We start from the raw sequence: 17,943 nt of genomic DNA on the forward strand, positions 1-17,943 counted from the left end.
TGGGTCAGACACAGCAGTGCTGCTGGAGTTTTTAAATATCGTGTCCACTCACTGTCCACTCTATTAGACACTCCTACCTAGTTGGTCCACCTTGTAGATCTAAAGTCAGAGGCAATTGTTCATCTATTGCTGCTGTTTGAGTTGGTCATCTTCTAGACCTTCATCGGTGGTCACAGGACGCTGCCCACGGGGAGCTGTCCACTCATACCAGCACAACACACACTAACACACCACCACCATGTCAGTGTCACTGCAATGCTGAGAATGATCCACCACCCTAATAATACCTGCTCTGTAGTGGTCCTGGGAGAGTCCTGGCCATTAAAGAATAGCATGAAAGGGGGCTAACAAAGCATGCAGAGAAATAGATGGACTATAGTCAGTAAATGTAGAACTACAAAGTGCTTCTATATGGTAAGTGGAGCTGATAAAATGGACAGTGAGTGTAGAAACAAGGAGGTGGTTTTAATGTTATGCCTGATCGGTGTATATAGCATACACTATATGCATGTACAGTATGTAGCATACAGTATTTATACAGTACTTGTATAAGAAATACCATATACATTTTATGCTGAACCCTTCTTTAGCTATTAAGCATTCTCAATTCTCATTTATGTATTGATTTATTTATTTTGTATTTACAGATATGAAGCTGTATTTGCTGTTAGCTGTTACCCTGATGTCCCTTCTGACAGAGGTGGTACATGGGGCAGAAAAGAAAAAGCTTCAGATTGGGATAAAGAAAAGAGTGGAAAACTGTCCCATCAAGTCACGGAAGGGGGATGTACTGAACATGCACTATACTGTAGGTGTACATTCTTATGGGATTACTCTTTTATAATAATGTTTCTTTTATTCAATCGATAACTCACTCAGGGAACCTCAGTGACTAATTTGTGACCTAATATTGTCAAGCACAAATATTTATATGTAGCTTGCTCACTTACTAGGAATACTAATATTTAACCAATAATTAAACACTGTTTAAGAACTCATTGTTTAATTAATAATGTCAATTAATGTTATTTAAATAATGTACGTTAATCACGCAAATTTAACTTAATGTTGTGTTACACTACACTGCATTTACACTGCAGGTATAAGTGGCCCAAATCTGATTCTTTTTTATGTGACAGATTTTTAAGTGTGAACGTAAATAATTACATGGTGTCTGACATGTTTAGTTTCTATTTGGGCCACTTTCATTTGTACTACACAAATTAAATACAAATCAGATCTGCAGCAATGCAACCTCAGTCTGAACAGCTAGAACCTATGTGACTTATATCAGATCTTAAGCTGTAATATTAAAGCAATCAAACTACTATAAAATATTGACTTAAAATATTTAGTCTTTGAATGAATACCAATATTAAAGATAAATATACACTACTACTGAAAGACTGAACAAACACCAGTAACAAAACTAACCCACTGCTTGTGTTTGACTTGTATGCAACATTAAGCAATCTAATCACACTTAAATTAGTACTTATTAATGTCATTTTTTGTTTCTGTATTTACTGACAGGGTAAACTGGAGGATGGGACAGAATTCGACAGCAGCATACCAAGGAATCAGCCCTTCACCTTTACCCTTGGTACTGGACAAGTGATTAAAGGATGGGACCAGGGACTGCTAGGGTGAGTTGAACTTCATTTTTGGTTGATATTTTTATTTTGTAAAGCTCTGGGAATGGGATCCTAAAACTGTAACAAAGTGGAATTCTTTTACTGAGTGTGTATTACATTCTCATCCTCAGAATGTGTGAAGGGGAGAAAAGGAAGCTGGTCATTCCATCTGAACTTGGTGAGTAAAATCAGTTTTTAAATATTTTACCTTGTAACCCAATGTGACTGGCTAATTTACCACTTCCCCACCCAAGCACACATTTACTTTCACATGTACATTTGCAGCATTCGGCAAATGCTTTTATCCTAAACAACTTACAATTGTCAATGTGCTCTCAGTGCTAGTCCCAAGCCTCGATAAAATAAAAAGGGTTTATGTCAGGGAGGAAAACTGTGCCGAATCAGGTTTACAGACCAGAATGATCCACTGTGGCGACCGAAAAGCAGCCAAAAGGGGACCAAAAAATAAAGCTTATGGAGCGACATACTTAACACTCACAGAAATACAATTTCTGTAATAAATCTAAATTGATCTTTATAATATTTCTTTGTGAAATAGTTGCTACTTTATTTTATTTCTGACTAAAAAGTAAATGCAATTCCAGGTGGGATATGGTAAACCCAGGTAAGGGATTTTTTGATTGAACTTGAAATTTACTTTTAAGAAGGTTAATGTTTTCATACATTATTGCTTGTGTGTGTACATGTGGGCATATACTAGAAGGATCCTCATTATGAGTCTAGTTTTCTTTATTATTGCCAGGATATCACAAAAGCTTTTGGAGCTCAGAATCACATAAATAGATTTCTTTCTTTAAGTGGCAGTGATAAATGATGCAATAAAAAACAATTTACAGTTTGATCGGTTTGATTTGAGTTGCCTGTTTAGAAATCTGATCTGAAACCACAAGCAAATGTTGGTTAGGAACAACAGAAGATTAGATTAGTGACTACAATAATATACACCTAAGAAACAGTGTATTGCGTTATTTGAAATTGCTTGCGGACACACAATTTAAGTCAAAATCACACATGCTTTCCAATTTTAGACAGTTTTACAACTTCTACTCAGTTTGTGAAAAACTTGTGCTTGGATAATCTGTAGTGTGAACACTCAGGTTCAGCAACAGAACTTCAGTTCACATCTTCTATACGTTATGGAAAGTAGTGGCAGGATTTGCATCTGATTTGCTTTCTACATGTGCTTTCTACAATTCATGTCTAGAAGCTGGAGTTTCCATTTTAAAAGTCAAAACCCTGTAGAATTTTCCATTCTTTATTATATTATTTTTACAAACCTGTTTCAGCTCATCTGAGGATAAACAATGTTTCATGGGCTATATTTAGTGTGTAAGATAGGAAAACATTTCGTAGTATACCAGTTTTAACTCACCAGTTCACTAAACACACAAATGACACACGTTGGATTGGACGTCAATGTTTTTAACTTAGTGGTATTTTTAGAGCTGTGGTTTATTTATTTATTTGTACTAATGTGAGTATATGTCTATGCACTTGATCACAAAGCACATACCAGTCACCATGGACAAAAACACAAACGTAGAGACTAAAGGTGTATTCAAATCTTTGCACAGATCATGTTACCAGCACTCCATGTGCACAGTTTTTGTATTTAAGTGCAAATAGAGTTAGGTTATTCAGAGAATGGTTGATTGAGAGACTTTTGGAGCTTGTGGGACAGATAGACAGCACCCTTCATGACACTTTTTAGAAAACAGTTGCATCCCAACCGTCACTAACAAGGCTAGAGTTTTATTATGATGATGTTTTTAACTGATCAGATAAAGGTTATTGTGTTGCAAAGCAGGTGATTTTAACCTGTGTTGAAAAATATGCAAAAAGCTTTAAAGCATGACATGTAAATGACCAGATACGTCATACAGAGCTGAGCAGTGACCACTTATTTTTGCACTGTTTAAGTTGCATGAGTAATTATAATTTTCTTCTTGAAGTCAAATAATAAGTTTAAAAACATCAAACCAAGTTTAGGCATAGCTTTAAGCATAAACAAAATTTCCAGTAGTAGCATTTATGTTCAGTAAATGTAATCTTTTAAAATATAACTATTAGAAAAGCAACCTCAAACAGAAAGTTGCAAATAAAAAGGCGCATTGTTTACATAACATGGATGAAGAACTGTTTTTATTACCCAACAGTTAGATTGATTTGTCTGAAATTTCATATCAAGAAAGCAAACACATCAATAAAAATACCATTGTGAAGATTTGAATGGTAACATTAGTACAGTGTCTGTATGAAGCTAACACACTCTGTGTATTAGGTACTGGAGAATATACTACTAGAGGCAGATACCTATCTAATAGCTTATACTCAGTCATGTCAGATTTGAACATTGTCAGTAGAAATATAAGTAGATAAAGTAAAAAGTAACATGTTCCTCCTGAACCTTTAATACTGAGCTCTATTTAAGTTCAGACATGCATGTATATAGAAAAGTTTACTGCAGTGTTCGTCTTTATCACTTACCAATTCATTTGTACTCAGCAATGCAAGCATATGAACTTCTTATCATAGTACCTACCTTCTTGACACATTCATGACCATTTTCATCAATTACCACTTTTGCATTGTGTATTGTAGGCTATGGAGACAGAGGTGCACCACCCAAAATACCAGGTATGTATTTGAGATAAATTGCATGAAGTCTCTGACCCACCAAACTGACTGTCAGTCTGTAGTTTGTGCACCATTCACACCAGTTTGTCAGTGTTAAGGTGTTGGGAGAAAATATTGTCTGATCCTTGGGGTCTTTTTACAGAAAGATGTTTATATTGTGAATTCCATGCTGGTAAAAACACAGACATCACACTATACGCAGTGATTTTTTTCCTCGCTTCCTTCAGTAGAAGTTCACTTTGGTTTAACTGCAGTGGAAGCAGTATGTGTCGTTACATACACAGAATAATTGGGTAATTATTTAATTAGTCAGAAATCTAAATCTATTTATTATGCTACAGTACTTTATGTCTGAAAACTGATGTTCACCTACTGTGCCACATAAAGCATCTATTTTTAAGACTCCTTTGCATTCAGAAGACATCACCTGACCAAACCTAATTTTGTCTACCAGCGTCAGAAAAAAAGACATAGTTCTACTATGTGATGCTATTAGCTTTATGACATGTTTTGAAAATTTATATCATGTAAGTGTTACAAATTATTACATGTATAGCATTTAGCAGATGCTTTCATGTAGTTCTTTACACCTAACCATAAAATTATTTGTACAAATGGAAGCGTTTTTTAGATTAAATTGAAAGCATTGTATTTTTTAACTATCAAAATAGATAAAATGTTTTCCTTTTGTCCTCTAGGTGGAGCCACACTCATCTTTGAAGTAGAGCTGTTGAGCATTGAGAGAAGATCCGATTTATAATCTGAACTCGTTTAGACTATAGGAGCACTGATTTTGATGGGTCTGCAAAAGCTGCTCTGAAGGCTGTAGAAATGTAGGAGAAAAAGTTTTTCTAGGTTAACATGTTAAGGTAATAATCACACACATACCTGTACATTAAATTTTGAAATATGTCTTAATTAGGTGTAAAATCATATTTCCTTAAAGCCAGTATGTTTTCAGCACCATTCTTTATTTTATTAAGAATCTTACTACACACATTTGGTTGTGAGAGTGCATACAGCAGTCATTCATTCCAGCAACAGGAATTGTGTTTACTTTTTCTTTGTAAAATGTTGTGTACAAAAATGTCAGGACTTGATTTATCAGAACTAGACATAAACTACACAATGTCAACCATTTCATTCTGACTCCTTAATTTCTGTGTCTGCATCTATGGAGAATGGTAAAATGTAACAAAACTAACAAATGCACTCAAGGTATTGCTACAGTTCAGACTGATTTGTTGATCTCAAGATCAATATGTTGTTTTAGAGCAACAAAATTACAAAACCTAAAGCTTGAAGCAAAAAATCTGTTCAGCTACCCCTTAAATGAAAAGCAAACACCCCCCATCATTCCCTAATTCACATCGAATAGCACTTAAACACTTTCTTATCTCTATTAGCTGCCATAGCCCATTTGAAAGAAGAGTTACTTATAAAGGAATAAAAAGACACTAAGTGGAAAATCTACATGGACAAAAAGTCTAAACCTATTTTTCTATTCAATAACAGATACACAAAGCCATGTCTTATGGCACTTAGTGTTTGTTTAGCATATAAAAGTGAACACTAGCCATTCCACAACACATCCTCTCTTGTACAGTACACTGAAGCTAAAGGACACTAGCACACACTCTATGGGAAGAATATATTAAGGAAACAGTAGTGAAATAAAGTAAGACAGTAGTAGTGATTAACCTGCAGCTGAGATTGGCTTGGCTGAGCTCCTCGCTCAGTTTTGATTGACACACTGTAGTGTAGTGGTTGAGTTTGTGTTCTCCACTACACACGGTTTAAGGGACAGGTGATGGTGTTGAAGAGCTGCTGGGTTTCATGGGGTCACATCCCCCTTTTTCTGTGGGGTGTTGAGTTTCTGCATGCCTCGTACCTTCTCAAGCAAAGCATCCACAAAGTCCTGCATGACGACAATATATGGACACATACAAGAAAGTGCCCACATCAAGTGTGATTGATTTAAAAAAATGTTTAGACATTACATGTACACAATTTAGTAGATTATACAGTGTTAAAGTAGTAAAACAGGACTGCTGTTGACCAAAGTATTGGCTAGTTAAAGCATTACATGTCCAAATTTTGCTGCTTAGGGTTACAGTAAAACAAACTTTAAAAGTACTGATAATTATTTATATTACTTTATTGTTTGTGTTTTAAAGCTCTTATTACATATATGGAAGAACATAAACAATATTATTTAGAAAGAACTGACTGGGAAGAGAAAAAGGAATAAATAAATGAACTGGAAAAACAGCCATAAAAATAGAAAAAGATACAGACAGTAAAAATAAGAAAAAATGATGAGAAATAAGACTAAGTAGAGGACTATTTCTTCTATTTTATGTCGACGGCAAATCAGAGGAGAGAAAAAATACAAGAAGGTAAAGAGGTGGAAAAAAAGGAAGAGTAGGGACTAAATAGAGCAGAAAATGGGGGGAGACATCAAGACAGATGACACAAGAAAAGCAAAAAAGGAGCGAGAAAAGAATAAGAAATCAAGGCTGGAGGAAGAAATGAAAAAAGAGAAGATAGAAGACAGACAGACAGTTCTACAATTACTGACTGTAGTCCATCTGTTTCTCTGCATGCTTTGTTAGCCCCCTTTCATGCTGTTCTTCAATGGTCAGGACTGTCCCAGGACCACTACAGAGTAGGTATTATTTGGGTGGTGGATCATTCTCAGCACTGCAAGGTGGTATGTTAGTGTGTGTTGTGCTGATATGAGTGGATAAGACACAGCAGCACTGATGGAGTTTTTAAACACCTCACTGTTACTGCTGGACTGAGAATAGTCCACCAACCAAAAATATCCAGCCAACAGCGCCGCGTAAGCAGCGTCCTGTGACCACTGATGAAGGTCTAGAAGATGACCAACTCAAACAGCAGCAATAGAGAAGCGATCGTCTCTGACTTTACATCTACAAGGTGGACCAACTAGGTAGGAGTTTCTAATAGAGTGGACAGTGAGTGGACACGGTATTGAAAAACTCCAGCAGCGCTGCTGTCTTATCCACTCATACCAGCACAACACACACTAACACACCATCACCATGTCAGTGTCACTGCAGTGCTGAGAATGATCCACCACCTAAATAATACCTGCTCTGTGGTGGTCTTGTGGGGGTCCTGACCATTGAAGAACAGCATGAAAGGGGGCTAACAAAGCATGCAGAGAAACAGATGGACTACAGTCAGTAATTGTAGAACTACAAAGTGCTTCTATATGGTAAGTGGAGCTGATAAAATGGACAGTGAGTGTAGAAACAAGTAGGTGGTTTTAATGTTATGGCTGATCAGTGTATATCTTCTGGTTCTGGATTAGTTTCAAGTTTTTCTACATATTTATTCAAGCATCCCATCTGTAATAGGTTTAAATAATATGTGATGTGAGTTTAATGTATTGTTATAGATGACATTCATTAAGTGTCTGAAACTACATAAGAAAGCTTGTAGCGTTACTAAACAAGCCAAACTGATTTGAAGCAAATGTGTGGTTTTGGTTTGCAGTTTACATGATCTTATTAGGTGGTCATAAGTTCTACTAAGATTATTGCTTTGTTACTTTTCTATCAACCAAATAAGCATTTAAACACATCATATTGTTGCATATTTATTTTGGTTAGGTGGTAAATGTATTTATTTTTCGCTATCTAACTAATTAACATCATTATTTAGCTACTGTATGTTATTTAACAGATGATTAAAGATGGACTTACATCATTGGGTTTGTAACAGTCAACAAGCAGCATCTGTAAGACAGGAACAATTACTTTACATACATGAAACCATTTAAGTGGAGCTGATAAAATGGACAGTGTGTGTAGAAACCATGAGGTGGTTTTAATGTTATGGCTGATCGGTGTATGATACTTTTCAACTAGATATTCTTTATTGGCATTTTGGCCCCTACTCTAACACTACTAACATGGTCGTGGCTCTGGAATAAATTGACACAGCAGTGTTCATGACTTGCTCAAAGCGTTTCCAGTCGAACTGGACCCACTGTAACACTAACCAGAATAGAGCAGTTAATGAAAATGACATAAAAAGAAAATCTAGCATAAAACTGATTTTCACATAAAACAAACTGAAATGCCAAATTAGCATTTTCATGCATACCAACAGTCAGTAACAATACTGATATGAATTTTACTGAGAACTTTAAAGTCAAAAAAGGGCAATAACCTTCACTCTGATAGCTCTCTCTACATCACTGGGGAGATCCAGTAGCTCGTCCACATCGATCTCCAGCTCGGGCACTTCATCTTCCTGCCACACACACACATATAAGAGAACAAAGTGGACATGGTCATTTGCCAAAAAAGCATAAACAAATCAAATATGCAGAGATACAGTAAACAATAATGTGGGTGTGAAATCTGCATTAGAATTAAGGCTGAACGATGACATTTTAATCATGGTGATACATTTAGCTCTCTCAGTAAAAGAAATGAAGATTCTATATTATAATATAATGTTAGGTAATGGACTAATTGCAATTCACTTAGCAACACAGGTTCAGCTGACTGATAACATATTTAATAACATTCTTATTCCCACTGTGTCTATTTCATTTGACATTTGTGTTTAGATATAAATACATGAATCCAGCGCTGTACTGAAATGAGTGTTTTTCTTCTGCTCAGTCTGTAAACAATTCATCACAATACCTTTAAAAAGGCTTTTATATCAACCCATATAAGCCGCTCAGGTGGTGCAGCGGTGAAGTACGCTAGCGCACCAGAGTTGGGGTTTCGAATACATCGTATTGAATCTCAGCTCTGCCTTTCCGACTGGGCTGGGCAGCAGCATGAACAACAATTGGATCATAGGTCCTCATAACTGGTGCAACTGCGGCCCCTGCTGGCTGACTGATGGCGCCTGCACAGGGCTGAGGAATATACTGATGGGGGTGTGGCCCTCCATACACAGTGCCCGTCAAGTGTATGAACTCGACTCGTGCAGGTGAAAAATGCAGTCTGTACTGACTCTACATGCCGGAAGGGGCGTATGTCAGTTGAGAGGAGTCCTCATTCAGCGGTGAAGGGTCGAATCAGTATAGAGGACGCCATCAGGGTAATTGGACACGACGAGATTAGGGAAGAAAAATTGGGGGAAAATATATATATATATATATATACAGTGTATCACAAAAGTGAGTACACCCCTCACATTTCTGCAGATATTTAAGTATATCTTTTCATGGGACAACACTGACAAAATGACACTTTGACACAATGAAAAGTACTCTGTGTGCAGCTTATATAACAGTGTAAATTTATTCTTCCCTCAAAATAACTCAATATACAGCCATTAATGTCTAAACCACTGGCAACAAAAGTGAGTACACCCCTAAGAGACTACACCCCTAAATGTCCAAATTGAGCACTGCTTGTCATTTTCCTTCCAAAATGTCATGTGATTTGTTAGTGTTACTAGGTCTCAGGTGTGCATAGGGAGCAGGTGTGTTCAATTTAGTAGTACAGCTCTCACACTCTCTCATACTGGTCACTGAAAGTTCCAACATGGCACCTCATGGCAAAGAACTCTCTGAGGATCTTAAAAGACGAATTGTTGCGCTACATGAAGATGGCCAAGGCTACAAGAAGATTGCCAACACCCTGAAACTGAGCTGCAGCACAGTGGCCAAGATCATCCAGCGTTTTAAAAGAGCAGGGTCCACTCAGAACAGACCTCGCATTATTCGTCCAAAGAAGCTGAGTGCACGTGCTCAGCGTCACATCCAACTGCTGTCTTTGAAAGATAGGCGCAGGAGTGCTGTCAGCATTGCTGCAGAGATTGAAAAGGTGGGGGGTCAGCCTGTCAGTGCTCAGACCATACGCCGCACACTACATCAAATTGGTCTGCATGGCTGTCACCCCAGAAGGAAGCCTCTTCTGAAGTCTCTACACAAGAAAGCCCGCAAACAGTTTGCTGAAGACATGTCAACAAAGGACATGGATTACTGGAACCATGTCCTATGGTCTGATGAGACCAAGATTAATTTGTTTGGTTCAGATGGTCTCAAGCATGTGTGGCGGCAATCAGGTGAGGAGTACAAAGATAAGTGTGTCATGCCTACAGTCAAGCATGGTGGTGGGAATGCCATGGTCTGGGGCTGCATGAGTGCAGCAGGTGTTGGGGAGTTACATTTCATTGAGGGACACATGAACTCCAATATGTACTGTGAAATACTGAAGCAGAGCATGATCCCCTCCCTCTGGAATCTGGGTCGCAGGGCAGTGTTCCAGCATGATAATGACCCCAAACACACCTCTAAGACAACCACTGCTTTATTGAAGAGGCTGAGGGTAAAGGTGATGGACTGGCCAAGCATGTCTCCAGACCTAAACCCAAAAGAACATCTTTGGGGCATCCTCAAGCGGAAGGTGGAGGAGCGCAAAGTCTCGAATATCCACCAGCTCCGTGATGTCGTCATGGAGGAGTGGAAAAGCATTCCAGTGGCAACCTGTGAAGCTCTGGTAAACTCCATGCCCAGGAGAGTTAAGGCAGTTCTGGGAAATAATGGTGGCCACACAAAATATTGACACTTCAGGAACTTTCACTAAGGGGTGTACTCACTTTTGTTGCCGGTGGTTTAGACATTAATGGCTGTATATTGAGTTATTTTGAGGGAAGAATAAATTTACACTGTTATATAAGCTGCACACAGAGTACTTTTCATTGTGTCAAAGTGTCATTTTGTCAGTGTTGTCCCATGAAAAGATATACTTAAATATCTGCAGAAATGTGAGGGGTGTACTCACTTTTGTGATACACTGTATATATATATATTAGGGCTGTCGAAGTTAACGCGATAATAACGCATTAACGCGACCTCAATTTAACGCGATTAAAAAAATTAGTGCCATTAACGCAATTTCTAGTTCATGTTGACACTTGACTGGTAGAACAAACGTTTTAATGTCGGACTTGCCACCGTTTTTCATTTGCGGTTTGTTAACATAATGTAACCGATCGTGGTAGTGATGCACTTGCATAATAAAGAAATAAATACACGCTATATTCACAAGTTGTCGGGAGCAGAACACTTTATTACACTTAATTAACTTCTTCTTCTGTACCGAATACCGGAAAGCTGAGTCGAGCACGTTAGTTCATGAACTATGGAAGCCCCAAAGGGTCAAAACACACTCACTTCGTGTAGAAACGTCCATCAAACCATCGTCACGATACAACCACAGAAAAGTCTGTTACAATAACTACGCCTTATCCCACCTAAAGCACCGCTGATCTACAATGTTTGCTGATGGAGAAATTCTAACCTACAATCTGACATTTACTGCCTAGTATGTGAGTGAATAAACTCCCTTACAGTTTTCTCTTGTCCCAGCAGTTTTTAACATCAGTACATTTAGCATAAAATGTGTTCACCATTGTAATTGTAACATTTCACTTAAAAATCCTTGTTTTCTATAACATTTACACAGATTTTTTTTTTAATGCGATTAATCGCGATTAACTATATGAAATTCTGAGATTAATCGCGATTAAAAATTTTAATCGTTTGACAGCCCTAATATATATATATATATACTGTGTATATATATATACAGTATATATATATATATATAAAATAATAATAAAATATCAACCCATGTAAATACACTTGCTATAAATTTGAAGTTACGTGAGATAGGTGAGAAATGTAAGATGTTTTTGCTGATGCAATCCCCCTCTTTTTTTTATCTGGGCTTGGGTCTGTGTAGATGCCCGGCAGGCTGAATCTCAGGGTTGTGTTTTAATGCTGTGCCACCTGAACACCCAACATAAGAAAATTAGTGCAAATAGTGGGGGCAGGGGGTTTAATAAGGAGGGGTGTCCTCTCTTCCAGAATAATAATGTCATAATGCACAATGAATAAGTTTGTTCTCAATTTTGTCTTCGGCTGCTGAGAGATACCAGATTGCATCCGAGGAGAGCGCGTCGCTGCACATGCCTCTTCCGACACGTGTACAGCCCTCCTCTTCTTGCCCATGCATTCTGCACAGGCGTCTCTTCCGCCAATCATGGTCCTTACACAGCGTATGAAGACCCACCGAACCACACATAGTCCGGCCCCCACCCTGCAGACACGGTGGCCAATTAGTATCTGCTGCAGGCACTGCCAATTATGCCCGTTAGATGGCGCCCAGCTGACCGGTGGCAACACCGAGTTTCGAACCGAGGAGTTCAGAAACTCAGTGCTGGTGTGCTAGCGGAATATCCCGCTGTGCCACCTGGGCGTCTAAGTTTGTTTGTTTATTAGGATTTTAACGTTTTATACTTTGGTTACATTCATGACAGGAACGGTAGTTACTCATTACACAAGATTTATCAGTGCACAAGGTTATATCAAACACAGTCTTGGACAATTCAGTGTATCCAATTCACCTCACTTGCATGTCTTTGGACTGTGGGAGAAAACCGGAGCACCCGGAGGAAACCCACACGAACACGGGGAGAACATGCAAACTCCACACAGAAAGGACCCGGATCGCACCACCTGGGGATCGAACCCAGGACCTTCTTGCTGTGAGGCGACAGTGTTCACAATGAATAAGAGACACTGATTTTATGTAAATCATGTGCTATTACAACACCCATAGGTGCTTCTGGACTGACGCACAAGATGGTTAACTCACTTCCAAACAGTCCAATGGACATGTAGAACCTATGTCTAGTTTTCTGAGAGTGTGTAACTTAGTTAAACCATCCCTGCCATCCAGAGAGCAAAACTATCATCTATTAATCAATAACAATAACCAGTCTCTGTTTTTTGTGAGCTTATGTGAAGAGACGGGGGAAGTTAGAGCCCTCCTCCAAGCCCACTTATTTTTCATTGCACAAAGAAAGCATGTGCTTGCCCTTACACTCCCAGATTTCATATGATAAAAGAGGCTCTGTTAGGTGGCAATAGTAAATTGCACTAAAGAAACCCAACTTTTATTGAAAATAATGATGCATTTTTTGTGCAGCCCTGTCTGGAATCTGCATGGTTATTTACGTATTTACGTGTTTTATTCTTTGTCTCTTATTCTTCAATGCATCTGATAAAAAAAGCAAATCAGCAGACCAGATTTATTTACAGCAGACAGCTATTGTTTACATGATCTTGAATAAGATGTTACATTATGGTCTTTGTTTGCAATTTCCTCCCTCTGTCCTTCTTTACAAAACAGGATGGGTTAAAAACCCTTGTGTGGGGGGCCGATAACCCTCATTCACTTCCTGTCAGAACACACAAGAGCAGAGCATGACGTGTTCGCTGTGTTCTTTGTCTTTCTAAAACATAATCAAGTGACAATTATAGTGATTTATTGATGACATTCAGAGCCGTTTTAGCCCTGTGGCCTGAGATGCTGATGCGAATGGTTTCTGCAGGATGCCAAATGCAATGACCCGGTCCAAATTAGTAGGCTACTATTTATTCAGCATTTTCTGTTTTTCACTTGCTCTTTCTAAAATCTCCAGGCTCTTTTAGATTTGTAGAACTTTCTTTCCCTATGCTTTATAATCTTTCAGCTTTTAAATACAGCTGTCATTGCACCAGATAGATACTTTATTGTTTACCGGGCAAACCCATTAAAGAGCGAAAGCTGCCTAGTTTTTTACGAGTGTGTAAGTACATTAACTGAGTAGAAAGAAATATGACTGGAAAAAAAATCTAACCAGCCAGCATTACTCTGCAGCACTACCACATCTGGATATCCACACTGAAGTTCAGTATAGCAATGGAACAACCTTTTGCATTTAGGTTATTAACATGTCATGTAAGTAGTTTTACTTTGTCATAATTTAGTAAATACATGACATAAACTATAAAACTGTCCCAAAAAGGGGTTATCTAATTTAATACAGACATAGCCAATTTATATGACAATTATAGGACAATTTACAGTCAATTCAGAGAACCGGCTATTTCGTGAGCTCATATTACATTCTGTATTTACGTATTTTATTTTCCTATTTTATTATTTTTTTTCTCCCTCATTTTCTCCCTTATAGTGCGTCCAATTGCCCGATTGAGTCATGCTTCCTCTTCACCAATGCTGATCCCCGCTCTGATCGAGGAGAACTGAGCTAACCCACGCCCCCTCCGACACGTGGGCAGCAGTCGTATGCATCTTGTCACCTACACTTTGACGAGTGCAGTGCAGCTCAGCACTGTGTACGGAGAGACACACCCTGACAGCACTCTTTTCCCATCTCTTTGCAGGCGCCATCAATCAGCCAGCAGAGGTCGTAATTGCATTAGTTATGAGAGAGACCCTATCTAGCTTAATACCAACCCTATTTGAACAACAGGCCAATCGTTGTTCATGTGGCCGCTCAGCCCATCCAGCAGGCAGAGCTGAGACTCGATACAATGTATTCGAGATCACAGCTCTGGTTCCAGCGTGTGTTTTTACCGCTGCGCCACCTGCGCGGCTTATTTTCCTATGTTCATTACTAATTGTTGTAGTTTATTAAGTGGAATTTTTGCCCATTTCTTGCTTAATTCAAGACTTCAGGTGCTCAACAGTCCATGGTCACCATTGTCTGATTCTCCTGTTCATGATGCATTATCTAAACTAAAGGCAGGCCAGTGCAGCACACATACTCTGAGTCTACAAAGCCATGCTGTAGTGTGCATATAGAATGAGGTCTGACATAAAATAACCATGGACATGCTCTGGGTAAAGACATCACTTTAATGGGAACATCTGTGTCTCTAAAATCATAATATATACCTCCATGTCAATGATACCTTTACATATATGCATATGACCCATGCCATTGGCACTGATGCACCCTCATACCAACAGATGATGGCTTTTGATAATTGTCTGGATAGTTATCAAAAAACGTGGACAATTTCATCAGGAAAACGTAGACAAACCCCCATGTTATGGCAAAAAAACATACAAGATGATCTGATAAAAACTGGGACAAATTTGTCAGTGGCTTCAAGGTCAAACGCCATGAGACAAGCTATTTTTAATCATGAAGCACAGGAATGGTCCAGAGAAATACTTTTTCCACAGTCAAGGATGGAAAAGGGTTAGTAATAAAGTGGGGAATGGGGATGTCTTTCTCCTGCAGGACCTTGACAGTGTGACTGGAACCATGGATTCACAGAAATGACAAGGTGTTTCGAGGAGGTATGTTATGCTTTTTGTGAAACTGAACCTTGGTGATAATTGGACTTTTCAACAAGACAGTGATCCCAAGCACCTTGTGAAGTCAACCAAAGCTTGTCTCTCAGGTCTTCACGCTGATCATATCTGCTGTTTTTAACACATGTACTACGACAAACTGCCATCAGCCTCTCAGACATGCACAACTGTTATGAAATAGGCCTTACCATGCACATTTTGGGATGGTGATTTTAATGCTCTGCAGCAATTTGAATGGAAGATGAATCTTTGAAAGCTGCTTAAGAATTTCATAATTTCTTTTTCAAAGTATTTGACATGTCCGTATTTACAATAAATGAACAATGGCTGCAAATGTATTCACTTAAACACGCTGCTGATGAATCAGTCAAACTGAGCATGTCGGCTGAGGATGTGCTTCATGTAATGAGCATGTAAAGAGTAAGACACAAATCTGATACAAATACAACTAACATATCTATTACTTTCACATATTAAATAGTATATATATATTCCAGACCCAGCCTATTTTGTAGAAAATATGTTTTTAATGTATATATTTATCATTGAAATTGCTAAATTCAGTTGTGTAAATCAGTTCCACACAAATATGTTGCGATAAATACATCATATGAACACATATAATGTGATATACCATGTCCACAGCTGAATCAAGTAAAATTAATTGATTATTTTAAGTGGTCTTGCAATCACCTGGGACAGGTAGCTTTATCCATTAGTGACACAGCACTGAAACACAGGCCTGAACACTTCAGCTTGTTATACACAGCTAAACCAGAGCTTAGATCTGAATAAAGCATTCAGAAGGAACAAAGCTCTGTTCAAGCTCCCGGCCTGAGACAGCAATGTGGTGGGTCAGAATAATTCACCCACTTACTTCACCATGCTTTGTGTAAATCAGTTCCACACAAATATGGACACATATGAACACAATAATTGTCAAACAAAAGAAAACTGGAATACAGAACACTGCTGTAATATCCCACGTCCACAGGTGAATCAAGTCAAATGAATTGATTATTTTTGAGTGGTCTTGCAATCACCTGGGACAGGTAGATTTATTTATCCGTTAGTGACACAGCACTGAAACACAGGCCTGAACACTTCGGCTTGTTATACACAGCTAAACCAGAACTTAGATCTGAATAAAGCATTCAGAAGGAACAAAGCTCTGTTCAAGCTCCCGGCCTGAGACAGCAATGTGGTGGGTCAGAATAATTCACCCACTTACTTCACCATGCTTTACATGTCTGAACAGATGACATCACCTCTTTGGCTGAACAAGGGTGCCTTTGATATTGCAAGTAATGCAATGCAATATGCTACCAGTTACCAAATGAGCATGCATTATAGGTTTATGCGGTGATCTTAATTCCTTATATTGGCTTAAACAAGGCTTCTCTGGTGGAAAAAGATGTAACAGTATATTTTTTGTAAAATTGAGGTGCTTGAAATAGGCCAGTATGTAATATAAGGAAAAGCCGGGGCTGTGTAGGTATTATGAAGGATGCTTTTGTCAGCACCTGCACCTTTTGTTTTACGGCTTTGTCTGTAGTTGGATGTCGCCACGCCCTTCAAAAAACCTCATAACTGTCTAAATGCCGGTATGCAAACCACAAATACAGTACAGCATCCACGTTCATATAACTAAAACAAAAGCTAATAAGACCATTAATATCATTAGACGGAACACGGCTTATAAAACAGCGCTTCTTCTAACAAAGGATTCAGTGTAACAAAGTGATGCGGTTCGGTGTATCGCTCCTACCTCACAGTCGTATAAATTCATTAACTGGCTAACTATCCACTCCTCCAGATTGAGCCTCCTTCTCAGCTCCTTTCTGTCATATTTCACCGTCACTCGTCCTTGTTTTTGGGGGACTTCCTCTTCAGTCCCGGGGGGTGTTTGGAAGTAAACCCGCGGCTGAGCGCTCGATTCCGGGCTTGTTACCGCTGCCATGGTCCGTGTGTGAGATCGACGGGATTTTTTTTTAAACTAAATCGGGGTTTGTTGTCTGGTCGATATCACTCGGTGCCTCCGTTTAAACAGCGTCCAATCAATTTACTTATTCTCTACCATGTGCACCCCCATACTGTTCTACATATACACCAGTTCCCGTTGAAATGCAATCCTCTTTATGTCTACAGATAGGCTATGACTTTGAGATGCTATCACTCCACACGGCAAACGATTAATTAGTCAATTTAGCTATGAAGTGCCTGACATCTGAAAGTCCATCTTCCAGCATCCGGCTTTCAGTGTATCTGCCAGGGCTGGAGTTCATCCCAAAAAGAGTCGACTCACCAACTCCAAGCGCTGAGAATCAGTAGTGGAATTATAACTGTGGAGTCAATTCTCCCCTTCTATAGGAAAAGAGTTTGGTGCTTTTTTTGTAATTATTTATTTTATTTTATTTTATTATTTAGCCGTTAATTTATCTACGCTAACCGCATCATCTTGGTCAGGGTCATGG

The 17,943-nt window shown here is 38.7% G+C and overlaps 2 protein-coding genes across 2 annotated transcripts in view; one reads left to right on the top strand and one right to left on the bottom strand.

Moving 5' to 3' along the window:
* fkbp2 (FKBP prolyl isomerase 2) overlaps positions 1 to 5,427 on the top strand; it is a 6,260-nt gene extending 833 nt beyond the window's left edge. Inside the window, exons 2-6 of the mRNA XM_063011893.1 lie at positions 648 to 808; positions 1,534 to 1,646; positions 1,766 to 1,812; positions 4,257 to 4,292; positions 4,991 to 5,427. Of these exons, the coding sequence (XP_062867963.1) occupies positions 650 to 808; positions 1,534 to 1,646; positions 1,766 to 1,812; positions 4,257 to 4,292; positions 4,991 to 5,052 (417 nt within the window). The 5' untranslated portion in view covers positions 648 to 649 and the 3' untranslated portion in view covers positions 5,053 to 5,427. The remainder of the gene's footprint in view (positions 1 to 647; positions 809 to 1,533; positions 1,647 to 1,765; positions 1,813 to 4,256; positions 4,293 to 4,990) is intronic.
* ppp1r14ba (protein phosphatase 1, regulatory (inhibitor) subunit 14Ba) lies at positions 5,245 to 17,718 on the bottom strand. The gene is made up of 4 exons (XM_063011894.1): positions 17,238 to 17,718; positions 8,496 to 8,579; positions 8,027 to 8,059; positions 5,245 to 6,210 (listed from the first exon to the last, which is right to left on the bottom strand). The coding sequence occupies exons 1-4, from the start codon at positions 17,427 to 17,429 to the stop codon at positions 6,127 to 6,129; spliced, it is 393 nt and encodes a 130-aa protein (XP_062867964.1). The 5' UTR covers positions 17,430 to 17,718; the 3' UTR covers positions 5,245 to 6,126.
* Between the last annotated feature and the right edge of the window lie 225 nt (positions 17,719 to 17,943).

The sequence above is a fragment of the Trichomycterus rosablanca genome, chromosome 16 (assembly GCF_030014385.1).
Source record: "Trichomycterus rosablanca isolate fTriRos1 chromosome 16, fTriRos1.hap1, whole genome shotgun sequence".
Lineage (NCBI taxonomy): Eukaryota > Metazoa > Chordata > Actinopteri > Siluriformes > Trichomycteridae > Trichomycterus > Trichomycterus rosablanca.